We start from the raw sequence: 24,990 nt of genomic DNA, 5'->3' as shown, positions 1-24,990 counted from the left end.
CTCCTACTCCCAAACACACCCAATTGATCAATTGCAGCCATGAAGAGAGAAGACATCACATACTTGGGCGCCGGCCCAGCCGCCCTTCCCTCCGACGTCCTTGCGACTGCCGCAGAGGCCCTTCAAAACTATGAGAACACCGGACTGTGAGCACCCTTGTAACCCATTATTTGGGATAACAAGCACTAACTGGTGACTGTCTAGTGGTGTCGCCGAGCACAGCCATCGCAGCGAGCTGGCTACGAACATTCTCAACACCATGAAGTCCGACCTCGCCTCCTTCCTCGATATCCCCGACGACTTCGAGATCTTGATCATGCAGGGTACGGTGACCGATTTCGGCGATGTTTCAGGGTTGGTTCCCTGCTGATGAACGTGTTTAGGTGGTGGATCTGGTCAATTCGATGCGACGGTATACAACCTGACGGCGATCTGGGTGGAGAGACAAAGACAGAAGATTTTGAAGGAGAAGGGCGATCTCTCGGAGGAGGAGGTCATTGCGGAGCTGCGCAAGAAAGTCGATGCAGAATTCAAGGTCGACTACCTTGTTACCGGATCGCAAGTATCCTGCTCAATTGGAATGTTCGCGTCTGCTAACGTTCGACAGATGGTCGCTTAAGGCCAGCCAAGAAGCCGTCCGCCTCCTCGGCCCCGAGTACGTAAATGTCGCCAGCGACGCGCGAACAGCGAACGACGGCAAATTCGGCAAGATCGCGGACGAGTCGACGTGGAAGCTCAGCCCCAAGGCCGCCATGACATACCTCTGCGAGAACGAGACGGTCGACGGTGTCGAATACCCTGCCTTCCCCAAGGTTCTCGAGTCCAAGGGCTCAGAGAACGACCCTATCGTCATTGGAGACTTTTCTTCAACGATTCTTTCCCGCCGGATACCCTTTGAGAACTTCTCGATTGTCTACTTCGGCGCTCAAAAGAACCTCGGCATGACTGGTATCACCGGTGTCATTATCAGGAAGAGCCTGCTCCCTCCTAATGCGGCTCCGGCCTCGCCCACCATCCTGCGCAAGCTCGGTCTCCCGATTGCGCCGACTATCCTTGATTACTCGGTCGCGCACAAGAACAACTCTCTTTACAACACACTCAGCATTTTCGAGTAAGCCTCTAGCCATCTCTTCATCTATTCGGTTGGTTAATTTGTACAGCGTCTACGTCGCCGGCCAAGTCCTCAAGAAGCTCCTCGCCGCTTTCCCCGACAAGGTTGACGGTCAACAAGCCGTCGCCGAGCGCAAGGCCAAGAAGGTCTATGAAGCACTAGAGGCATACCCTGACGTCTACCGCATTGTGCCCGACAAGGCCGTGCGTTCGCGGATGAACATCTGCTTCCGCGTCATCAAGGTGAGACTATAACCGTATACATGTGTTGAATAATAGCTCACGATTTACAGAACGGAGCCGTCGATGAGTCCGAGAAGACCTTCCTCAAGGGCGGTACCGAGCGCGGCATCACCGGAATGAAGGGCCACAGAAGCGTTGGAGGTGAGTTTTCGCCAACATCCAGCCAAGTTCAGGCTTTTGACTAACATCGATAGGCATCCGTGTCTCAAACTACAACGCCATCCCCGAGTCCGGCATTGACAAGCTGGTTGTGTACCTGAACGAGTTCGCAAAGTTATAGATTGGTAGCTATGGTGTTTAGCTGCATGTTCAACGCATTGGCACAAAAAGCGAGTATATAGTAGATGATTTTAGAAGCGATGGAGGCTCAACCTTCCGAATGTATTATGGTTGTTTTACCCATCCTTTGCACGATGAAAACCTTGACCTTTCTGGCTCCTAGCCTGCACCCCCACGGGCTTGGATCGTAGTAGTTGAATTTATATTACACACTACAAAGTGGCCCATTGCGCTGTAAAGCAGTGTAGCCAGTACCTTGCGGCTGCGGATGCCTGAGGATCCACAAGCAACGGGGATGACCTCAATTACCTGAGCGCGGGGTTCTATCCGAGCCCGCCCAACTCCTCTAGGCATGATACACGAACGTTCAATCCACACTCGAAAAACGGCGGACTATATCTGGACGAAGTCAATTTCTAAAATGTCAGTAATAGCCATCGCAGGCGGCTCAGGCGGCGTAGGCCAAACCCTCGTCGACGTCCTCACACAAGAAGCCAAGCATGAAGTCATTGTGCTTACGCGCAAGGTACGCTGCGCCCATCGAATATCGCCATGCATACAATCTACTAACAAGGGAACCAGGCACAACAAAACAACCCGATTATCTCCCGCGCCAAGCAGCTCGAAGTCGACTATGCCGATGTCGCGGCTCTAACAAAACAACTTAACGAGCATAAGGTTGAAACGGTCATTTCGGCTCTCTCGCTCTATGAAGATGCGCATAGTCAAGCTCAGTTGAATCTTATTCGGGCTGCGGAGGGTGCGGAGTGTACGAAGAGGTTTATTCCGAGTGAGTATTCGTTTATTCAGACGGAGGAGTAAGTACCACCCTACTCTACCTAGTTTTCTTTTGAGTAGGGTGTTGATAAGTGGAACAGTCTGCTCCATCTTGACCCAACGATACAGTACTTTCTTGACGCTGCGAACTTGCTTAAGGGTAGTAAGACATTGAAGTTTACCAGAGTTATCCCAGGCTTTTTCATGGACTACTGGGGATTACCTCATGTGAAGAGCAACCTCGAGCAGCATACTATGCTCGTTGACATGCAGAATTGCGAGGCTGTCATTCCTGGTTCTGGAGATGATGTTATCGGCATGACATACAGCTGCGACATGGCGCGATTTATTGCACAGTTACTTGAGGTTGATGCCAGCGAGTGGGAGGAGTTCAGCGTTATTGTTGGCGATGAGATATCTGCGAACCAGTTGGTAGGGCTTGGGGAGAAGGTTAGAGGAAAGAAGTTCAGTGTCAAGTATGATAGTGTGGATGATGTTATGAAGGGAGATGTTACACTGCCCTTGAAGCAGCCTGAGGGACTGGGTTATAGCGAGGAGGAGATGAAGGAGACGATTGCTTTGGTGGATAGATTGGTTGTTGGGAAGTGCTTTGATTTTCCGAAGAATATCAGGGCGAATGGGCGATTTCCGAACCTGAAGTTGAAGACGATTGAGGAAGTGGTGAGGGAGGCATGGGAGGGGAGGTCCTAGTTGTGAGTACCTTGATAGCCAGGTAACATGCACAAATGCCACCGCAGGTCTACAAAGTACAGACTCTGTACAAAGTAAGATCAGCGACTTCCCGTCTCGAATCAGATCCATCCAATGGGTGTGTCTGCGTAACACTTCCGGTCGAGACAGTAATGCAACCTAACAATCCAAATTACCCACAAGTACACCGAAACTTGATAACATCGAGCTTTCTCACTTGTCAACAACAGCAACCACCATCCGTTTTAAACCCGAGATTTCCGAGTACCTGCCAATTGATTCGTACAGGAGAACGCGGGGTGCTGGCCCGATCTAGCGGACGGCTGTGGAGGGCCCCGGGTGCATTTCCCGGCCTATCGCACTGGCCGGCCCCTCTGCATGCCTTGTTTGATAGCCTCCGGAGATCCATCGGCGCTGCTCACTTCAGGTTTCTGGTTCACGGTCCGCTTTGTGCGGCGCTGGTCCAATCCAATGGGTTCCCAACGGCGCAAAGCCGCGTGTTGAAGAAGGTTTGATTGACGTGGCCAGGGCGTCTGTGCGTACCTGCCTGCCTGCAATTATTTGCACGGGACCGGGGACTTATGAGTTGGCATACCTTGACCAAACTTGCTTTCCTCTCTCCCACTTCTCTCTTCCTTCTGCAATACATCTAGTCTCCAATGTTGACTATCTTCCCTATGTGATCCCTAGTATTTTCTGTTCTCAACTTCTTCCCTCCGCGTGAGATGGCGACGACGGTACAATTCGACATCTCACTTACTTCCCAAATCTCGCGACCCATTTGTCTCCAAGACAATTAGGGATGCTTCAATGGGCCCCATAATCTCAAATCGTGAGTTTTCATCTTCCAGTCAGCACTCAGGTCTTTGTGTTCTGTGAAGCTGCTGACTCCTCGCGTCCTCAGCCCACATCGGAATGCAAATGCGCGCACCCACAATGGCAATCACAATGTCAGCCAACAAGCAGGCGCCTCACTTCGATAGCAACGCGGACCAAACCCTCTGTCAAGATGCCGCGGCCGCAAGCACGTCTTCATTTCCCGAATCCTGCATAATCGCGCGGCTTTCAAAATGGCTCTGGTCTTGCCGGACGAACGCTCCGATTCAGTATACAACCGCACTCACACCGACCGATGAGAACACTGAAAATGGAATCGAGAGAAATGAGTTCCCGTGTCGCGCCTGCCAGGTGCAGGGCGTACAGTGTGATCGGCTCAAACCGCGGTGCGCGCACTGCTTAGACCAGCAGGTACTATGCTTCTATGTTGAACCGCTGCGGGTTCAAATGAAGAGATCGAAGGAACAGGCGCGGGCGCTACGACTCACACAGGAGGGTTCTGTTGCGTCCAGAATGGCGGGCCGTGTAACCTTCTAGGCCTACGAGTTATGATTGATGGCAGGGATTTTCAAGTGGTTTTGGTGGTTCTATCATATTGGAAAGTTGACCCCGAGCTTGCGGGTTTCGGGCTCTGAGGGCTTGCTTTGGATCGGAGTTACCTAGGTGCTTTAATCACGTTTCTATTCTTTCTTTTCCATTGCGCGTTTCTAAGCGCGCCTCGTAAAGAGAAGAATCTTGACTTTCTCGGCCGAATGATGAGTAGAAAGCCATCGCACTCGAACAAGCGATATCTCTATAGAATGTCAATCCGGCACAATCGAGAACGAGGCAACGCAATCGCAGCTCAGCGATCACTGCACTCTGTATCTATACAGCTGGAGTAAGGTACAAATTGCCACGTACCTAGTACCTTACTGCAATCCATCCCCTGTCATAGGGTGACTTAGACAGTAGGGAGCACAAAGAGTGACGTCACCCTATTCAGCACCACATCCGACCATTCGGAGTCGGGGAGCATCACTTATCACCATTGCCATTCCAAGCTCAAAGCCAAGATCACCTGCGGAGACATCCCAATCCATATTCCTTCACGATGGCGGGGCAATCCCATCCCCAAGATTTAGAGCGACGATCGATCGTTTCTTCGTTCATCTTCCACTTTCCCAACGACGCACCAGACAACCCGCGAGTCGCGCTGTTTAATCGGAGTGGGGAGGTGAATACTTACAAGTACGTTGTTTGCACCTGCTCTACTATTAAATACTCTCGTTGTATGCAACCAGTATCTGACACAAGAGAAGACATCAGATAGCACCGATTTCAGGAACAATAAGCCGCAGCGACGCATCGCCCCTCTCCGCAGCATGGCGCGAACTCTCTGAAGAAACGGGTCTCAATGAACGCACATTGGCATTCTGGCGGTCCGGAAAGCCCTTCTCGTTTGTCGATGAAAGCGTGAAGAGGGAATGGACAATATACCCCTTTTCATTCCTGCTCAGGGACTCCGAGACCGCGATTACACTTGATTGGGAACATGAGAGTTGGGAGTGGTATGACCCTTCCTCTGTGTTGAAGGATAGTAATTTCGAAGAGAAGGGTGTCCCGAGACTCAAGGAGAGTTTGAGGAGGGTCTATTTAGAGGGCGAAGTCCATCCAGACGCCGCGAAAGTATTCCGGAATGGACTCGAAAAGCTGAAGAACGATCACTCAAGCGGATCGCATGAACTCACAGGAATCGCACTGGGTATATTCAAGGACTTCCTCATCGCCATGAAACCGTCTATGCCAATTGACCCTGAGAGCAATGCAAGTGAGAAGTGGTGGGAAAGAATCAGTTTGGCGGTATGGCATATTGTCAAGAATGGGCGCGAGAGTATGGGCGCCGCAACGCTAAATGCTCTGCTCGCTATACTCGAAGAGATGGATGAAGTGCTCAAACTTGACGAACCACCCGATTGGAAAATGGAGCGCTTTCTTACAATTATCGAGCACCATATAAAGGGGAGGAATAGTCGAGCGGGATTGGTGAAGGAGACGTTTGCGACCTATGTTCGAAAGCAGTTTCTGCAAGGCAGCGAGAAACAAAGGAGAGAAAGGCTTACTATCCTTACGCTCTCTGCATCTTCGACGATAAGGGATAGTATTGTCCAGGCTTTCGCGTCGCTAGACATCGGTACGCTGGAGCTGCGGGTCCTTGAATCAAGACCGTTATTTGAGGGTGTTACTTTTGCGTCGTCTGTTCTGGAGAATTTCAAGGACATTTGCAAGGGGTCGCCGGAGAAGAAGTTGCATGTTCAGATCTATACAGATGCATCCGCTGCTATTGCTTCAAACGGGGTTGATGTCGTTCTTCTCGGCGCGGACCGGATTTCACGGTTGAAGGGCGTGAGCAATAAGACCGGTTCCCTCCCGACCGTTCTCAGCGCGAAGCACGTTGCACCCAATGCAAAGATTGTCGTCCTGAGCGAATTGGAGAAGGTCAACGGTGAAAACGGGATAATCGACGACGAGAAGCACGAAGACAATGATCCTGCCGAACTCCTAAATACCTGGCGGAATGATGGTGTCAAGCTTGTCAAAGAGATTAAAAAAGCATTCAGCAATGGGAACGGTAACTCAAACGCCACAGTTGAAGTCAGGAATGTATACTTCGAGTGGATTCCGTTGGCGCTGGTTGATGCGTTTGTCAGCGGCGAGGGCGTCCTCAACGACAACCGTATCCATGAAAAGGCAAATCAACAGGAAGAGCTGGCGACGCGGTACTTTGATGGGATTTCTATTCGTTATTAGCTCGGCTCTGGTTTTGAGTATTAGATCCTGTATATACCGTCGGCTCCAGGCTTGCTTCAAGTGATAATCTGCTCAACGCGAGATATACTTCCCCTGGCGTGTTGTCATGACACCAACGCGTCAACAGCCTCATACCGGGTTCCTTGGACGAGCTCTAAATTTCCGCCTCCTTCCTCAACTTCTTCCTATACCCTCAACTTTATCGCCATGCGGCGTACATAGTCATGGCTTCCACCGCCGCGAAATCAACCCTTTTCGAAACCTCTTACCCTCAAAGCCACCAACAATGGCGAACCACACTGCAAAAAATAAAACAACTCTACATTCAACGCCAATACAAGCGCTGTGTTTCCCGCTGCCCATCGATCCTGTCCTCAGTCAAAGAGCCGGTACGTTTCCATGGTCACAATCCCTTAGTCATGCGGAATGTGAGATGTGAGATTCTAAGCAGTTACTAATGAGATCTGAATCTGTCTGTGACAGATTCACCCCGCTTACAAAGTCTATCTGTACTTCTACAGCGCGCCTTGCTATGAGGCAATGGGGCGGTACGTGCATGAGTACTCGAGTAAGAAGGTACCGCTGTTGAGGGAGGCAAAGGATTGTTTTGGGGTTGCGCTGGGTGCGTTGCTGGCTCTTGTGCTGGTAGAAATGGAGAATGATGGTAACGACGCTATGGATGGGAGCCAGAGGCATTGTACTAAGCTCTTTGGGTTTGGTCTGGGGTGTGACAATGGAATTGCTCGTCTCACGAGTTCATCCCGTTCTTTATCTCGGTCACCCTCTCCATCTCCGTCGACCGCGGACTCTGAGCCAGAGCGGAGGTCAAGGTCGGGCTCTACTTCTCCCGCCGAGAGCATCATCACGAGCATCACGGAGATCATCGACAAGACGTTGGACTTGACGGATGATGATCCCTTCATTTCAGACTGCGAGGATGTCATTGGTGTTGATACCGACATCGGCGCACAACCAGCCAGCAATGCCCACGAAGAGCGCAAGTCCTTTACCTCGACCTCCGACAGTGATAGTGACTTGTCATCTACGAATAAGACGGACCTCCTAGTGCCTTCTCTACAAGTCCGCAAAACACCCAGCCCCAGAGCCTTGGTATTCAAAGTACCAAACTTCGATGGCCAAAGCACGCCGTCACAATCTCCGACTCGGGTGCAGACCACAACCCATACACGAGCCCAGGCCCAGGCCCAGAGCCTTATTCTGGCCTCTGATCAGGACCAATCTCCAATAATGGCCGTCCGTCCGCGGCCTCTCCCTCTGGAACTCTTTCTGCCCATTAAGACCGCAGGTGAGGGCACCCTGGGCTCCACGCCCAGCACGAACTCCAGGACCAGGAACGTAAGATCCTCACTGGGTCCATACAGCTGCTCCACGCCCACGCAGCAAAACAGTTACATCCCCGTACGACAAGGCTCAATCCCACAATATCCATCGCGCACTCCAACGGAGAAATACAACGCCAGCCTAACTTTACTACAAACCCAAATCAGCTCTAACATAACAGCCCTTCAATCAGACATCCAGCATGCAAATGCAATTCAACAAACCCGCTTAGGATCAAGACGTAATCGGAGCTTTCGGCGCTCAGTGTCGTTTTGGTCGTTTAGTCCTGTCAAATCCCAGTCGTCCCAATCCCCGTCCAAGGAACCGGTGACGGCGAGTTTGTCTCGGGGTGTATCTTCCAGTTCGAGGGTAAGTTCGAGGAGTGAAAGCTTGCAAGAGCGCATTGTGCGCTTACGCTCGGAAGGATGGAAGAAAGTGGGCTTGAGGAATCGAAGTAGGGGGTGGAAGGGGAGTGAGTATTATAAGGAGTTTTGTGGGATGGTTCTTGATGAGCTTTATCTTGGGTGAAGCTCGAAAACCTGGTTGTTTTCTCCTTTAAAAAAAGGTTTGTAGGTTCAGTTAAGCCTCTTGGGTGTCTTGGTTCTTGGCCGGGACGTTGGTACTCATTGGGAGTATGGATCCAGGTAGCTAGCTCCCACTTGTTTTGTTTTGTCTCTTTCATTGGGACCTACTGTACGATGTAAATAGTATTGGAAGGACCTGTGGGTTTCCGCTTTGAGTTTACGGAGCCGTGAGAAATACATTCCTCCCGCTACTGTTCATATACTGTGATAAGGCAACGTCGGATAGGAGCTGCACTCCCACAGCGACCTCGCTGCCTGCCGGGTACAGCTGTTCCCACTTCAGATGCCCTCTATTGCCTCGTGAACTTAGGCAGTGTTATGTTTGTCCATGTTCTAGTCCTAGTCCCCTTGAATCGCTTTGGCATGGTTAAGTTCCCCACCACCATTAGCAGGCAACAGGCAGTGCAAAAGAGTCAAAGATACCGAAGTATTATATCACACCATATGCGTTAGCCATATACATAATCGAACCTCTATATCCGTCTTGCGAAACAGAAGGCCAAATACACCATCCAATTTTAGGCATTGATATCAGCTCAAAAACTCTCACCCACCCCTCCAGCATCAGATCGCCGTCTTGCATCCTTCTCTTTCTCCCTCTCTCCGCGCCAGCAAAACCCACGATAGTAAACAATCCACAAACAAGGACTCACAACCACCCAAACTCCCGCAACAAGGGTCGCCATCCAACCCATACCAACCCTCTCAATCAGCGGCGTCGCAGCAGCAACGGCCCCCGCACCCATAAGGCACCGGAAGAGATTACTGGCCGCAACAGCAGTAGCGGGACTCTCGGCGTTGGTGTCAACAATCAACGTATTCAGCGAACTGAATGAGCCAGAGGTCGTATGGCCTGAGAGAAAGATAAAGATTAGAGTGCCTGCAATGGAGCTCGAGGTCCGCGCCTGCATGACCCAGCCGTAGCCTAGTATAAATGCACAGCTCAGGTATGTGAATGGTAATGTCACGGCTAGTCGGGCTCGCTCGATATTGAACCCCTTGAGATCCTGCTGTTTGTTCTTTGATATGACCAGGCTCTGCCGCTTTGCTTCCCGTTTAAAGTTCATGTCCAGAAGGGTGCCGACTGTCCAGCGGGAGGTGAGACTGCCTAGCCCTAGGGGTAGATAGCAGAGGCCGATCTGGATGGTGTTGTAGTTGAAGCGGGCCTCGAGCTCTGAGGTCAACGTGCTGAGAATGGCCATGTACCCGCTGAATAGCAGGCCGCCGTAGATGAGGATGATGAATGCTTCTTTTGACTCGGTGGCTATTGAGAGAGATGCTGTGAGTGGGTTGCGCCGGTTGCGTCTCTTTTGGAGGGTGTTATATGCTCGCTCCGCAGCAAAAGGGGCATCAATGTTCTTGTTCTTGGACCATGACCTAGCCCGTATGATCTGCCAAATAGACCGATTCCATCTCTTCGGCGGGACAGATCCATTACCCACAACAGCACGACAAGTCTCCGGTAAGAACAGCAAGAGTGTCGCCCCTAAGACACCACTCAATATAACTAGGAACCAGAAGATAGCGCGCCACCCCAAAAAGTGACTGAGTAGACCGCCGATAACCGGCCCCAGCGCAGGCCCCAGCGTCACGCCCATCGTCGCAAACCCGATATACTTGCCGCGCTCAGCACGAGTAGCGAGATCGGAGACCGTCGCGCTGGACAGGGCAATTGTGCCGCTGCTGCCGGTGCTCTGGAGGCAGCGTAGTACCATTAGTGCTGCGTAGCTATTTTGTAGAGCGAGGGCTATGTTTGTTGCTATGTAAATGGTGAAGCAGGCTAGGTAGGCGGGGCGGCGGCCGTGGGTGTCGGATAGGGAGGCTACTATGGAGGGGGCGAGGCCTTGGAAGATCTAGGAAGAGGACTAGTTAGTATCAATTGCTTAGGTAGGTACAGACAATACTCATGCATGTATGACTTACCAGGTACATGGTAACGGTTAGGTTAATGTCTGAGACCGAGACATGAAGGTCCTCCGCCAGCGTACCGATCGCGGGAAAATAAATGCTGCTGGATATGGGCGAGATAATGGCTGCAAATGAGCAGAGCAGCATAAGAAATACTTTCTCTTTCTCAGGCAGGATGCAGTATGGTGCTTCATCTTCGTGGACCCGGGCCTTCAATTCTGGGGCAGATGAGTCTATCGGCACGTTCGACTTGGGGTCCGTATCCGGCGATGTTTGTGGCGGCAGGTTTGGCGTGCTCATAGTGTCTATATCAGTATAAAATTAATTATGTCTTGCAGTATAACATTGTGTGTCGTCGGGTCTTTTATCAACCCATGAGATGCCGGTTGCGGGCCGGAACCGCTTCGTTATGCCGACGGCAGCACATGGCCACCTAGGCTGTAGGTCAAGACCACCTTTCAATAGTCTGAGGTGATGTTTTAAAAAGGGTTATTATAAAGTGATAGGACGATACACATGCAGTTTGTATAGAGCCACTACCAACAGTGACATGCCGGTTTCGGCCGGATCGGCATCGGCATCAGCGTTGCCGACCCTAAGCCGACCTCCTTTGGCCCCATCTCTCTATCACAATCACCTCTCCTCAAGGACAGACAAAGCTGAATCATGGACCATACTCGCTCCCGCCAGAGAAGAACCCGCGTTGCCTGTAAGCCATGTAGGCAAAACAAAATCCGATGCGGCATGGGTGCGCCGCCGTGCGCGCGGTGCTCACGGCTGGGCATCGAGTGCACCGTTGATCCCCATTTTCGCCGTTCGAACCAGCGCGATCGCGTTCGGCAGCTGGAGAGTAATATCAGAGAGCTCCGCCAGTCGTTGTCTAACGCTGATGCGGGAGATCCCGATGCTGGGACTAAGCCGACCCCAGTAGAGCCTATAGGTAGTCGGGCAGTTGCGCCAGAGCCAGCCTTGGTTAATCAATTGGTTAATCAAGAGACCATTCAGAATGAGGGCAATGTTTGTACTTACAGCATCGGTTCGGTGACCTTGAGTTCCCTGGAAGCGGAGCAATTGCACATTATGTGAGTTTCTCCTACTTACCTCTCTGTCTCGCCCCTTCCTCTGCTAACTCGAACATCGTACCAGCTTCTTTCGCGATTACCATCCTCTACTGCCCTTTTTAGATGAAACTGTTTATGCAGGAGACCGGTATCTCAAATGCCCTCTTCTATTCTGGGCCATGATCGCCGTAGCCGCCAGGAGATACGGCGCGGATCCAACTCTACTTTCCAGGCTCACCCCCCTTATCGAAGAATTGCTCCAGACGGCCCTACTTGCCGGCTTGGCCTCCGTTGCACAGGTCCAGGCAGTCATCTTATTGGGATACTGGCCATTTCAGAACCATCGTTTTTGGAACGATAGGTACTTGCTTCACTGTACCACTGCCGTCATAAGTTCCATGCAGCTAGGACTGCATAGGCCGGGTCATGAGCACGAATACTCCAGACGCAAGATTGGCTCTTCATCAGAATCACCCAGCGAGCGGTATGCATGTTGGCTTGCGGCTGTTTCGCTGGCGCTTAGGTATGTATCGCGTTACTCCACTATTCCGGTCGTGCCTTTCTCTGGTCTGACTGGTAAGTTCTAGCTCTACCACAGACTTGGGACTACCTTCGACAGTCCCAATAATTGGTGAGGGGTACAACTTTCCTTGGGCCAACAAGCTTTGCACAAACCTACTACAACTCTCTACAATTCAAAGATGCAGTCATCAAATAGTGTCCACTCTCCACACACTGAACCTGGATGATTCAACATACGCACAGTTGGAGTCTCTAGAGGAGGAGGCTAACGCACTTGCTCAAAAATTGGGCCAAGACTTAGCCCTTACGAACTCACTTCGCCTTCTTTACACAAAGCTCTATGTTCAATGCATGTTCTTCCTGCCTTCAGTAGACGAATCCTTCAGTATAGATAATCAGGAGCAGAAGCAGCAGCAGCAACAGCAACGCAGAAAAGAAGGAATCCTAAGGGCATACAATACGGCAGTATCCATTACCACAGTCTGCATTTCGCACGAGCGAGCGCTCGACGACCTTTCGCACGCCCCGACCCAGACCGCACGCATGATCCTCCTCGCGGCCCTAGTCATCTTCCGCGTCTTACACTCCAGCTTCCACCCCTACGTTACATTGCAATCCCATCCGTCACTCATAGACTCGGAATTCACGACGACAACGATAACAGGCCGTGGCCGAATTCTCTGCGGAATGGCATGCTTCGCCCTCCAACGCTGTTCAATTTCAAGAGGAGATGAAAAAGACCTTCCATGCCGAATGGTCGATCTTCTTAGGGAAATGTGGCGCGCTGCAGAAGGGGACGCCCTGCTTTGCAGCCAGGAGCCCTTCTTGGAAGTCACGAGTCGCATGGGCGCGGGGGTCATTTTTGATAGCCTGGATATCTGGCGCCGGAGGTATAAGGAACGCGTAGGTGTAGGTGCAGGTGATAATGGACAGACCCTGCCTCTGCCCCGGTGCCGACCCGCGAGTCGGGGCGATGCCGGGGTAGAGAAGGATATCGGTCATGGCAGCAGCAGCAGCAGCAGCACCCAGACCCAGACCCGGACTCAAATGGAGGGCCCTCCAAGCACTTCACCCATGTCACCGAACCAGGACCAGGTGCTATCTGAAATAAATGATCACGAAATCGATCCAGTCCAGCACGCCGCTTCCGATGGTAGCATGGATTGGTGGTTTTCAGACCTTATTTGGCTGGGATCAGAAAATGGGGGAGGAGGATCTATCTAGGGCTCCAGTTCCAGAACTGTGACCCCTACCTAGTGGCATCGTCTTTTGGCAACATAACATATCTGTGACTCTAATGACAATTCATTCAATCTATCGATAAAGCGATACCTTCTACATCAGGAACAGCGTAATCCGACTCTTTCAAAGAGAGAAACAAAATGGGTACACAGAATAACTGCGTGGGTGCTGACTCCCTAGGTATCTATTTACGCCAGGTCCGGTCCTCTTCACTTCAGTCTTGGCCTCCTCCTTAATCATATTAGCAGCCCACTCCACAATAGCGTATACGTTTGCGACGGGATGACCGCAAAGCTGAACCGGAATGATTGAGGAGTTAACTACGCGCACGTTTCTAGTTCCATGTACTTTAAAGCGGGCGTCCACCGCGCCCCCTTTGTCAGCAGGAAGCATCGATGCGGTTCCGACGCAGTGGAAGTTGGGTGTATGTATAAACCATAAGCAACCCCAGCGAACAAGTCCAAGAGCCTTTGCATATGAAGGACTCACACTGATTTGCAACCCACGTCCTCCACACCTCATCCGGTGTGCCTTCAGGAATGAGCTCGAAACCCGGTACAATCTATTCCTTGATGAGCCCGCTCATCTCGTCAGAACCAAACATTATGCGCGGGAACTTTGACATTGCAATCTGAATGTCCACGTCCCAATCTAGTAGTCCGTAGTTTGGATTTATAATAGGGGCGGCGCTCGCATCACCCGACGAGATGTGCACTTTCCCCCGAGCAAACGGCAGAAGTCCCCAGTAGCCCACATGCAACTGATGCGAGCCACCAAGAATAAAGACGAACTCGCCGATTGGAGCGCCCTTGTTGAAGATGAGGTCGTGTTGGCTTGAGAAGTGCTCGAGCAGGGTGTCTTGTGTTATTGGATCCCGATGCACTAACACCTGGGGATCAAAGCTTCAACACACTGGTCCTCAAAGTACAGCGCATTATCACCTGGCAAGAGCGCCCATGCGACGTCGAACCGTCTGCGCTGCCCACAGTACGGTTTTCCTCTTCGCCAGGTGCTCAGCAATCGCGCAGTCTAGATGTATGCGAAGTGGAAGGCGCGCAATGGACAATAGTCACATTTAAAGACCCTAGTGGCGAGCGTATGCACAATCCCGCCGCTATGCATTGAAAGCTAATGAATTACATACTAATGCTAATGCAACCACGCGCAGATTCAAGACAGTTCCGCGACGCCTTTCGCGGCATAGGAGTCTCGTATCAGTAGTGGGTTTTCACCGTTCAAGTCAGGGATTGCAAAGGCTGACGCTGTGGTTCTTTTCTTTTCTGCTCTTATCAGTCTACTCCTAGCAGTGGAGCTCGGCAGACTGTCCTGGTACGGGTCCATATACCGTTCCAGTAACGGTATCCTCGAGATTCTAGATGGCGTCGAAGGCCGCAGTCCAACCGTACGCATATGGCTCAAGAAGGATGATGATCAGGGGCCGGACATACAGGCTATACTGCCTCACTACGCACAGTATATCCCACTCTGCATGTCGCCCTCAATCTAGATATTAGCCCGCTAACTGCAGTCCAAGAGCATGCTAAACGGGACGACAAGACTCCGAGCATTGTCATCAGGAAAGACGCTTCACTCACTTACATTACCGGACCGCGATGGATTCCCAAGAAGAACGAGGGGCGTAGGACACTACAGGGCCGGCTCTCTCTGAAGTTTGAGGATAATCAAGGTATGTCTAATATTGCCAATTGACCCCGGGGCACCCACCCTTGCGGGCTGACGCGGAGTATAGTCGTGGAAGAGGTGGTGAAGAGATACCTTGCACGGATCCGGAGGTAGGGCAAATGACTTAGGTCATGGTACCCAGATTTCCAGGGTCAGCCTATAGAATGTCGAATGCTGTAGTAGTGGCTTGACACAAATAAGCACTCTGTGCCGCGCTGATGCAGACATCATACCCCCATGCATATCAGGAGGAAGCTAAACGAGGCCCGACTAACTGCCCTCTCCAAAACAGCACCTCAAACCTAGTCTCGCCCCGTCAGATGCTGCGGTCCACAAACAGGCACTAGGAGAACGTAGGCACCTTCCTAGGGCTCAATATCTCTTCAAGCGGACTATACCTGTTTTGCTCGGAAGGCCGAACCATGTGTGGAGACTCCATCGGGCTCGGACATCCGAGCATGGTACACTTGCAACTTTGCCGATTTCTAAGCAGCCTTTAGCCAGCGGTGAGTCTTCAGACAATTGAGACTAGTTTCATTGGTAGTGCTTAGTTCTCTAATTCTAAGCCTGAGCATGCTCAGTTATCCTGAAAAGTGCGTCAATCGCTGTCTACCTAGAGTTGTAGCTAAGCTTACCTTCTAATTGACGTACTTTAAGGGACCTTGTAGAACTGGCTCTGATATTCTACCCAGTAGGGCCATTCTTTGCCTCGCGCTTACTGGTACGGCGAAGTCGGATCTCTCGGTCCCTTCTTTGTCCTCGGCGCTGTTGTGGAACTCTATCGGGACAGCATGACCTTATAAAATAGGTCTTCCCCGTAGTCTGCAAGATGCCAACCTCAACGCAACATTATGTCTAACATTCTCATCACCGGCTGTTCGCGAGGCCTTGGCCTAGAGCTGGTGAAGCAGTATTCTGCGCAGGCTGCCAAAGCAGGCGGACTCGTCATTGCGACTGCTCGGAATCTCAACGAGGGTTTGAGAGAAGTGATCGCTCAGTCCAATGACTCTGTCAAATTTGTCGCCTTGGATGTTGCAGATAAGACCAATGTTGCACAGGCAGGGAAGGAAGTCCAGCGGGCTTTGGGTGGACGTCCGCTCGATGTCTTGATTAATTCTGCGGGTGTTTATTCAATTACGGAGGGGACGATTGCTAGAATGTCAGTATTCAAGGAGCACCTCAGTCTGGCTGATGCTAATATCTTGAAAGGGACGATCTCGAGTTCCAGCTCTCCATCAATGTAACAGGTGCCCATAATGTGGTCCGAGAGCTTCTCCCTCTTATGCAGGAGAGTGAGGTGAAGAAGGTTGCCAGTGTGTATGTTTCCTCTATTCAATTCTTAAACAAGACGATTGCAGCTAGTCTCTTGCTCATTTTGACACTCCAGCTCGAGCGCCTACGCATCCATGGTTCTAGCTTCCAACCTGACTTTCGCGTGCTGTCCAGCATACAAAATCAGTAAAGCAGCGCTCAATGCCCTGATCGTTCAGTATTCACTCGACTTCAAGGATGCAGGTTTTATTTTCTTCACACTAAGCCCAGGGGTGAGTCTTGTTTTACTGCAGAGCTTTTACGCTTGCGCCTCGTGCTAACTTTCATCTAGTGGCTGCAGAGCGAAATGGGTGGCAAGGACGCCGATCTCACTGTGCCTCAGGGAGCAGAAGCAGTTCGCAATATTGTCGATTTAGCTGATCAGAAGGATAATGGGTGTTTCAAGAATATCCACGTCCCTGGGTGGGATCAGTATGATGGGAAGGATTTACCATGGTAATAGACAGAAATGCAGTATTCCTTGGCAGAATAGTATAGAGATAGATGACCAGTGTGCTTAGAAGGCCTAAATAAATGATTTATCATGATTATGCGAATGGAATGGACTGAGTCGGGGTGTCCGGGGGTATTTATATCGGGCCGCTCAGTCAGCGGAACCAAGCGCTCTTGCCCTTTCCGCTCGGACATTTTTCTTCACCTCTGTTCCTCCCTTTTACATGCCACAAAAAAGCCATTGTTGACCGAGGCACTCAATATGTCTCAATCTGTTGTTCTCTCAGGAGATATTCCACCAGCTGTACCTCATTCGCCGAATCAAAGAACATATGCTGTACTAAGCTAACGGGATCCAGTGCGACTTATGCCACGCCAGAAAGGTTCCACCCCGATTGGCTCATCGACTCTGGCCGTCTTGAATTAACATCTTACCTCTTCAGATCAAGTGCGATAGGCGAGCTCCTTGTGCTAACTGTACCGACGCTGGTGCAGAATGTCAAAGGCTGCGCCGTGGTCGAGCGACGAGGAAGAGGGCCTTTGCAAGGTGCGTTCCATTATAGCTCGGACCTATTACTTAAGCGCTGACCTTGTAACAGCGACTTTGGCCCCGATGAGTCGATAATTGACCTTGAGCAACCGTCTCGTCCAGACCAGCCTCACACTGATGTTCCTGCTCAGGCCCCCCGAGAGACATCTCCACCTAGTGATGCTTGCTCGGCAGCAGATGCCGATGACTCGAACTACCATGCAATTCAGGCAAAGAGCATCATTCAGCTTGAGCTAGATGACTCTAGGTTTATAACTATCGGACGCACCTCCATACTGAGATCTGCGCTCCAACTGGTAAGCGAAATTGCGGAAAAAGAGCGTCACCAGTCTGCCCTATTTGCAGAGGGCGAGCCGCCTGTCGAGCCTGATACCTATATCACTGCCCCAAACCCGCCGCCACGGGAAATGCTCTTCATGCTCTTGCGAGGTATCGAAGTTTGATTTTTCCCACTAAAATCGCGGCTAATCAAGCACAGGTCCTTCGGAAACACGCGTTCAATGGCCTGATCACATATCCGAGACAACATATGAAAGAATGGCGACCGCACTACTAGATGGTAGCCTCCAGCCAAATGACCACCGGTACTATCAGTACTGTGTGTGCGTTTACGTTAGGGCCACGGTCCACCTATATCATCTCCACCAAAGCACCGACAACGAGGTCATAAAACGCCATTTCGCTCAATCTCGCGCTGCCTATATAGCTGCGGCTCTTGGTAGTATCGAAAATTTCAATATCCTCAGGCGGCCAGACATATCTACCATACAGTGTTTAATCTCCAGCGTCAGTTCTTTTGAGGGCATTTAAAGTTTGCCGCTGATATATCTTGTTGCAGGCTCTGCTCATGCAGTACCTAGGCAGGCTCAATCAATGCTGGGTTCTCATCTCCTATGCTGCTAAGCAAATCATTTCCCTCAATTATCACCGAATGCGCAAGATACCAGCTTCTACAGAGCACGAACAGGAAATTTACAACGCCGTTTGGTGGTGTTACTACCTTGACCGGACTTTGAGCTCGCTTCTGGGTCGACCTCATTCATTGCCGGACCTCCTGGTTTCTCCCACTGATCTTATCCCATCAGACCCGTCATCGCCGTTTGATGGATTAATACGTGTTGTACTCGACCTCGCTCAAGTTCAGGGGAGGCTGCACGCCTTATCTTGCTGTGACGGTCGATCGACGAAGACTTCTGCATTGGAAACATGTCAGCAACTTGAGACAAAGATGAATGATATTCTACCGAGGATCCAAGTGGTATGCGTCCGCTCCCATTAGCAGACATTCGTCAAGAAAAATTACTGATGTGACCAGGACCGAGACTCTCTACCGAAAGCCGTTCACCACGGGTGGATTGCCCTTGATTTCTGCTACTACGCCATATTTGTTGAAGTACATAGGACGCGCCTGAAGAGCTCCTTCAGTCCATTAGTACACAGGTTAACCCTCCAGTACGCCCAGAATTCTCTAAGGGCATTCCTTCTTCTCTTCGAGCAACCAGCTGCAGTGCCAGATCTTGACGATCCATGTCCGCTCTTTTTTACCTGGTCTGTTAATACTCATACTTGCCATCTTCTCTGCATAATACTGACTACGATCTATCAAGGACTTTATTTATTTATCCCTTGACTCCGTTCTTCGTCGTCTTTTGCAACGTCGTCGGAACTATGAACAAGGAGAACTACTTGCTCATGCAACGCATTATAGACAGCTTAGCACGCTACAGACCAGGACGGCACTTCGAGAGGCTTCTCAACCTCCTCGAGTCCCTGCAACGCTTATGCGATCCACTATTTCAAGATCCAGGTCCGAACGATATGGCACATATTGAGGGACTTTCCCCTCTCTTAGTTAATTATCACGGAATTGATCCCGATAGCATCGACGGTCATCAGTCCTCTTCCCATTGTGATGATAGTATGGCGCTGAGGAATATGCCTGCAGTTGCAAGCAAAGGTGCCTCATCGGCTGACTGGATGATGTGGGAGCTTATCAATAGCCAGCTTCCGTCAACTTGGTTGAATTCAGACTTTGATCCGTTTGCTATGTGATCAGATAGAAAGAGAAAGTACGAGCCTCCCTTGGAAGACTGACCCTTTATAAGAAGGTGCGATCCTCTCCCGTCTTGCTCAGGGAAGGCACGAGCCCTTATTCGGGCAGGAGCGACCAACCATTTGGGAAGGAGCGACCCCACACTTGCAACTAGGAAGGAACCATTGCACAGAGGGCAGATAGGTCGTCTTTCTCCTAGCAGTCACTTCGTCCATGACCCTACCCGTCCGCTTCATCTAATCGAAAGCGGGGTCTGACAGTCACAAGACAACATCTTGTCTCACAAAATAAGAAGCGATAATGGGCCAGTCAAAAGTGATGAAAATCGGAAAAGGATTCGATGCAGTACCGGCAATCTATATCCGTCTTCAGTCTGTCTATACCATCATCGCTCGGAAACCCGATACCCTCGGACATCCGAGATCATATCCATCCCATCGGCTTCGACTCTTGCCTTCTCCGACAAACTACAAATTGCTCTCAATTATAATGCCTTGCACCTTGTGAGCCAAACGACTGACTCTTGTCAGCGAACAATCGTCGTCCTTTATACGTACAGCTCTCAGGTAACTGCCTCCCTAGGTGAGTCAATCCTCTTACCTTCCACAAAGGAGAATTGCATGTCAATACTGACCGTATCCATCCAGACACTTGACCACGGTGACCAGCACAATGCAACACTCTGATAACGACGCGGGCTTCACCGTCCACTGCAAAGACCTTCAATGGCACTCCATTGCCCCGAAAGTCCTCATCAAAGTCGTCAAACTCGTTCCCGAGACGGGAGAGTATACGATCATGGTCCGATCCGAGGCAGGAGGAGTGCTGCCACGACACCGGCACGTGGAAGGCTCAGAGATTTACATTTTGAAGGGCACCGGTGCGCATCCTCAGACGGGGGCGTTTTCAGAGGGCGACTATGTTTCGGAGAGCAAGGGGGCTGTCCATGACCCTCTACCGTATGATCAAGAAACCGAGCTCTTGATGGTCAGCAGAGGACTATCGGTGTTTTTGGCAGACGACGGGTCTGATTTGTACACCATGGACGTGGAGATGTTGCAGCGGTTAGTGGAAGGAGCGCGGTAAATCACTGCATTCGGTTGCTATCAGAGAATCCACAATTGGCTAGGGTGAGCCGCGAATATATGAATCATCCCCATCAATGGCTTTTCATGATCCTTAATTTTGAGTGCCCGAGCTGGTGAAAGCGTGAGAAAGCCAGTTGAATGTAGTCGAGCTGGATACCGTATATAGAGAAATGAGCCGCTAAGTATGATCGGGCGACAGGGCTGAGCTGAGTGGAAATTGCAAGATCGCGAACCCCCTGCGTCTGCCTTGGATGAAGATAAGAGCTCAGCCAGGGCTGAAACCAGCGAGGAAGTGGAAGAAGCTAGGATTGGCGATGAAACGCGCATCGGCCAGTCAGCGCGGTGGAACAGTGGCTGTGCTGGGGCTAGTGCTGGCTAGCTGGCTAGGTCTGCTAATTCTGGACTGCGGGCCAGAACTACGCTCGGCTTTTACTTCAGCTGCTCAGGCACCAATCTTGTTCATCTACCATTAATTGTCCTCTGCTGCTCTTCTTTTTGTTCGGTCATTGCAAACAATATTTACTGTCTGCTGCTGGAAGGCGGAATCGGTACGTTTCCCCTAGTTGGCGCTGTCGAGGATTGCGGCGTCTATTTATCGCTGCGATCACGAGAGATTCCCCCGCTTCCCCTGATCCTCGAGTCTGCACCCCGACTCAGCTGCTTTGCTCTTACGAAGTTTACTGACATTCTGTCTTACTCTTATAGTCAATTCTCCTCCTCGAATCTCTCTGCGCTTCCTCCTTGCTCGAACTTCGTCTCTGCTCCTCCCCTCCTCACGTGCGGGGCATATTTGCTAGTCTAACGTCCGCTGGCTGGACCCCGCTATCACCAAGACCAAGACAAGACACCACTTCTCTCACAAAACACCTTCACAATGAGTTGTAAGTGTACCTTTTTCTTGTCTGACATTGGAACTTTACATCTATCGAGTTCCTATCCCTTTGTCATGCCGTCTACTTTTCCTAGCTGTCGCAGCTGCCGCGGGGTTAGATCATACCGAGCTCTCGGAGGCAGTCAGCCGCAATCAGCCTTGTCGCAATACCGCAGTCCATTATTATTCGCACCAGATTAGCGCCCATCTCGAATGACTTCACTTCTTCTGTCAGCCTCGTGTCTCAGCCGCCCATCTTCTTGTTCCTGTCGCTTATCACATCTCTCGTTATTTCATCTACATTGTTCTGTTCAACCAGATGGCTAACAACACTACAGTCGCCAGCATGTTCAGTAAGCTCTCGGGGCAGCCCGAGAGTTACGAGAAGAAGTACGACCCCTCTCACCTCTTACCGGCTTCTTATAATAACCGTCTCCACACAGATCGCAGTATCGATTCGGCAGAACCCTCGGTGCTGGAACATATGGTATTGTCCGTGAAGCCGACTGTGCTTCCGGAAAGGTTGCAGTCAAGATCATTCTCAAGCGGAATGTTCGAGGTAATGAGCGCATGGTATATGATGAGCTCGACCTGCTGCAGAAGCTGAATCACCCTCACATTGTCTCCTTCGTGGATTGGTTCGAGTCTAAGGTGAGTGATTGGCGGTCGAGGTGGTTGAGTCTTGTAGATAGGCGAACTTACAACCCTAGGACAAATTCTATATTGTCACTCAACTTGCTACTGGTGGCGAGTTGTTCGATCGGATTTGCGAGTACGGCAAGTTCACGGAGAAGGATGCGTCACAGACTATCCGCCAGGTGCTGGATGCTGTCAACTACCTTCACCAACGGAACATTGTCCACCGCGGTTAGTATCCCTGTCCAATGTTCAATGTTACATAGGTGATCTGATGTTTAATGTGACAGACCTCAAGCCCGAGAACCTCCTCTACCTCACTCGCGACCTCGAGTCACAACTCGTCCTTGCAGACTTCGGAATTGCAAAGATGATGGATAACCCCGCTGAAGTTCTTACAAGCATGGCAGGATCCTTCGGTTACGCCGCCCCCGAAGTCATGCTCAAGCAAGGCCACGGCAAGGCCGTCGACATCTGGTCGCTCGGTGTCATCACCTACACCCTCCTGTGTGGTTACTCCCCCTTCCGCTCCGAGAACCTCACAGATCTCATCGAAGAGTGCCGCTCCGGCCAAGTCATCTTCCACGAGCGCTACTGGAAGGGCGTCTCCAAGGACGCCAAGGACTTCATCCTCAGCCTGTTGCAAGTGAACCCATCCAAGCGTCCCACATCAGAGGACGCCCTCAAGCACCCGTGGCTCAAGGGAGAATCCGCCAGCGACCGCGACTTGCTGCCCGAAATTCGGGCCTACATTGCGCGTTCCCGCCTCAAGCGCGGTATCGAGATCATCAAGCTTGCCAACCGTATCGAGGCGCTCAAAATGCAGGAAGAGGACGAAGAGGATATCCCCAGTGCTGTCGATGTCCAAGAGTCATCTGGTGCATCTGGCAAGCCTGCTCTATCTCCTTTCCCTACTCTTTCTTCATCAGATAGCTCGAATGTCCAGTCTTCCTCAACGGGTGAGGAAGAAGCAAACGGCACCAAGAAGCGCAGTCTCAGTAAGATTGCCCGGGGTGCCATCTTCCGCGAGGTCGTCCTCGCCAAGGTCCGTGAGATGAAGGAGAACGAAGAAAGAGAGAAGGTTGAGCGCGAGGCTCGTGAGCGGACTCAGTCATAGTTCAGTCCAGTTCATTATGTTGATCTGGATTCTGGATTCTGGAGATTTTATATAGGGCGGCATTTGATTGGGTATCATCATTTTCTGACTTGTTTCTTTCTGTCTGTTTCCTCTGAGACATGAATCATCGGATACGTCTTCTGTGACTTGTGTCGGGTTTAAGTGATTCCCCTTTATATTTACTGTTTCGGATGATGGTTTGGGTTTATGTAAAGATCTACGCACTGTACTGTCTTTGTTCAAGTTGCCTGTGAGATTTGAGATTCATTTAGCTGCAGTCACTTCAGCATGAAATTTGACATTACTTTACCATCATTTACTCTCACAGTCCATAAGAGAGTAGTAGGGTGATCAATAAGGCCCCGAGTACACATCACGTGCAGGATAAGGTGACAGTCTACCAATCAGGCGGGGACTCCAGGTGACCTGATCCGATCAACGACCGCCGCTCAAAAGAAAGTTGTACTCCTCACTTTCACAGCCTCATCTCCTGCCCAACGTTTTTTTTTCTCCGTCATTTTCCCTTCCAAAGTAGCTTAAGTAGTTTTATTTCTGCCCTTTCTCCGTGATATACCAGCCACTGCAAAATCCCGCGCTTTGTCTCTCTCCCACCGCCATCCAACCTGCATCTGCGCTGCCGATCACCCCGCACTTTCTACGTTCAGGCTCCCAACATCATTTATTTAGCGCCAGCTTCATAGCGACTCTATTCGGCTATTTAAGACCTACTTGTCGAGTTGCGGTATCTTGAAAACGTACTCGACAGCTTATCCGTCTCCCGAGGTGCGCTGCCAACATGTTCGCGAGCAAGAGACTGAGCAAGGTATGTCCCCGCAGCTCCCCATTCCCTGTCCCAGTCCATGGGTTCAAGGCCGCTTTGCTAACGGATTTTGATTCTTAGGAGCTCTTGAAGGTACGATTTATTTTAGATATGCGCTTCTTTCCACTCCCTCCGACCCGCGGTCGGGTTCCTGTCCCGCCCGCCGTTCGATACCTTTCTTTCCCCGCGTCCGCTCTTCCTGTCGCAGTCCACCCACCGACCTCGGAGCTTGATCTTCTGCAGAGACAGCGGCTGACTGATATGTATTTGGTAGATAAAAGAACACCTCCCGCCCGGAATCTCCCTCGTGAAGGCCGAGAACCTCGAGAATTGGGAAATGGATATCAAGGTTCTGGACGATAACCCGCTGTACCGGAATGAGACGTATAGGTTGAAGTTTACGTTTGGGTCGAAGTATCCTATCGGTATGGATTTCCTTCTGTCATCTATTGTCCCTTGGTATCATAACCTCGCGCGCATGGTGGATTAGACGTGAAGCTAACTCGGCTGTAATCAGAACCCCCAGAAGTCCAATTCATAACCGACGCCCAATCCTCCGCCTCCTCCCAGTCAAAACCGTCTCAGCCACCACCTCACCAACAACAACAACAACAACAACAACAACCCACAGCATGGGTGATCAACAACGGCGTCACATACTCATCAACACCCACACCCGCCCCCTCAAACCCACCCTCAAACCCACTCTCAACCTCAACACCCACCACCTCCACAGACCCGAACCCAACCGCCCGCCCCATCCCAATTCACCCACACATCTACAGCAACGGTATAATCTGCCTGGACCTACTCAGTTCAGCTGGGTGGTCCCCCGTGCAAACGGTCGAAAGCGTCTGCATGAGTATCCAGAGCATGCTGACCGCTAATTCGAAGAACGAGAGGCCACCAGGTGATAGCGAGTTCGTGAGTTATAATCGGCGCAGACCGAGAGATATTAATTTTTTGTATGATGATGATGACGTTTAATCTGGCTTATACCTGC

The 24,990-nt window shown here is 51.0% G+C and overlaps 10 protein-coding genes across 10 annotated transcripts; 9 read left to right on the top strand and 1 right to left on the bottom strand.

Moving 5' to 3' along the window:
* Positions 1-39: 39 nt before the first annotated feature.
* On the top strand, positions 40-3,120 carry BDV14DRAFT_189135 (O-phospho-L-serine:2-oxoglutarate transaminase; the record flags this gene model as incomplete). The annotated part of the gene is made up of 10 exons (XM_073771157.1): positions 40-146; positions 205-323; positions 384-558; positions 608-1,111; positions 1,161-1,353; positions 1,404-1,494; positions 1,548-1,600; positions 2,042-2,158; positions 2,215-2,450; positions 2,511-3,120. 10 exons carry the CDS (start codon positions 40-42, stop codon positions 3,118-3,120), a joined length of 2,205 nt encoding a protein of 734 aa, XP_073629031.1.
* Positions 3,121-3,561: 441 nt separating this feature from the next.
* On the top strand, positions 3,562-4,645 carry BDV14DRAFT_171571 (uncharacterized protein). Its single transcript, XM_073768430.1, has one exon. The coding sequence runs from the start codon at positions 4,036-4,038 to the stop codon at positions 4,492-4,494; it is 459 nt and encodes a 152-aa protein (XP_073629030.1). The 5' UTR covers positions 3,562-4,035; the 3' UTR covers positions 4,495-4,645.
* Positions 4,646-5,050: 405 nt separating this feature from the next.
* BDV14DRAFT_189134 (translation initiation factor eIF-2B subunit family protein) lies at positions 5,051-6,747 on the top strand (the record flags this gene model as incomplete). Its single annotated transcript, XM_073771156.1, has 2 exons — positions 5,051-5,187; positions 5,259-6,747. The coding sequence occupies 2 exons, from the start codon at positions 5,051-5,053 to the stop codon at positions 6,745-6,747; spliced, it is 1,626 nt and encodes a 541-aa protein (XP_073629029.1).
* Positions 6,748-6,859: 112 nt separating this feature from the next.
* Positions 6,860-8,723, top strand: BDV14DRAFT_48073 (uncharacterized protein). The gene is made up of 2 exons (XM_073776871.1): positions 6,860-7,136; positions 7,231-8,723. The coding sequence occupies exons 1-2, from the start codon at positions 6,972-6,974 to the stop codon at positions 8,614-8,616; spliced, it is 1,551 nt and encodes a 516-aa protein (XP_073629028.1). The 5' UTR covers positions 6,860-6,971; the 3' UTR covers positions 8,617-8,723.
* A 106-nt stretch (positions 8,724-8,829) lies between these two features.
* Positions 8,830-10,880, bottom strand: BDV14DRAFT_208343 (putative MFS transporter; the record flags this gene model as incomplete). The annotated part of the gene is made up of 3 exons (XM_073775370.1): positions 8,830-8,969; positions 9,295-10,525; positions 10,596-10,880. 3 exons carry the CDS (start codon positions 10,878-10,880, stop codon positions 8,830-8,832), a joined length of 1,656 nt encoding a protein of 551 aa, XP_073629027.1.
* Positions 10,881-11,324: 444 nt separating this feature from the next.
* BDV14DRAFT_199196 (uncharacterized protein) lies at positions 11,325-13,387 on the top strand (the record flags this gene model as incomplete). Its single annotated transcript, XM_073773176.1, has 3 exons — positions 11,325-11,662; positions 11,727-12,164; positions 12,229-13,387. The coding sequence occupies 3 exons, from the start codon at positions 11,325-11,327 to the stop codon at positions 13,385-13,387; spliced, it is 1,935 nt and encodes a 644-aa protein (XP_073629026.1).
* Positions 13,388-15,939: 2,552 nt separating this feature from the next.
* On the top strand, positions 15,940-19,454 carry BDV14DRAFT_189132 (uncharacterized protein; the record flags this gene model as incomplete). The annotated part of the gene is made up of 7 exons (XM_073771155.1): positions 15,940-16,251; positions 16,692-16,855; positions 17,452-17,831; positions 17,881-18,188; positions 18,241-18,660; positions 18,718-18,950; positions 19,010-19,454. 7 exons carry the CDS (start codon positions 15,940-15,942, stop codon positions 19,452-19,454), a joined length of 2,262 nt encoding a protein of 753 aa, XP_073629025.1.
* A 673-nt stretch (positions 19,455-20,127) lies between these two features.
* BDV14DRAFT_199194 (RmlC-like cupin domain-containing protein) lies at positions 20,128-20,541 on the top strand (the record flags this gene model as incomplete). Its single annotated transcript, XM_073773175.1, has 1 exon — positions 20,128-20,541. The coding sequence occupies one exon, from the start codon at positions 20,128-20,130 to the stop codon at positions 20,539-20,541; it is 414 nt and encodes a 137-aa protein (XP_073629024.1).
* Positions 20,542-20,959: 418 nt separating this feature from the next.
* BDV14DRAFT_171562 (serine/threonine-protein kinase) lies at positions 20,960-23,479 on the top strand. Its single transcript, XM_073768429.1, has 6 exons — positions 20,960-21,091; positions 21,249-21,424; positions 21,753-21,804; positions 21,858-22,065; positions 22,125-22,281; positions 22,341-23,479. Exons 2-6 carry the CDS (start codon positions 21,418-21,420, stop codon positions 23,165-23,167), a joined length of 1,251 nt encoding a protein of 416 aa, XP_073629023.1. The 5' UTR covers positions 20,960-21,091; positions 21,249-21,417; the 3' UTR covers positions 23,168-23,479.
* Positions 23,480-23,963: 484 nt separating this feature from the next.
* BDV14DRAFT_199192 (ubiquitin-conjugating enzyme E2) lies at positions 23,964-24,974 on the top strand (the record flags this gene model as incomplete). Its single annotated transcript, XM_073773174.1, has 4 exons — positions 23,964-23,990; positions 24,069-24,080; positions 24,262-24,412; positions 24,505-24,974. The coding sequence occupies 4 exons, from the start codon at positions 23,964-23,966 to the stop codon at positions 24,972-24,974; spliced, it is 660 nt and encodes a 219-aa protein (XP_073629022.1).
* Positions 24,975-24,990: the final 16 nt, after the last annotated feature.

Source organism: Aspergillus stella-maris, assembly GCF_047715825.1.
Source record: "Aspergillus stella-maris strain CBS 113639 unplaced genomic scaffold BDV14scaffold_21, whole genome shotgun sequence".
Lineage (NCBI taxonomy): Eukaryota > Fungi > Ascomycota > Eurotiomycetes > Eurotiales > Aspergillaceae > Aspergillus > Aspergillus stella-maris.
Note: the sequence above shows the minus strand (reverse complement) of the source record. Positions and strands in the feature narration are given on the sequence as shown.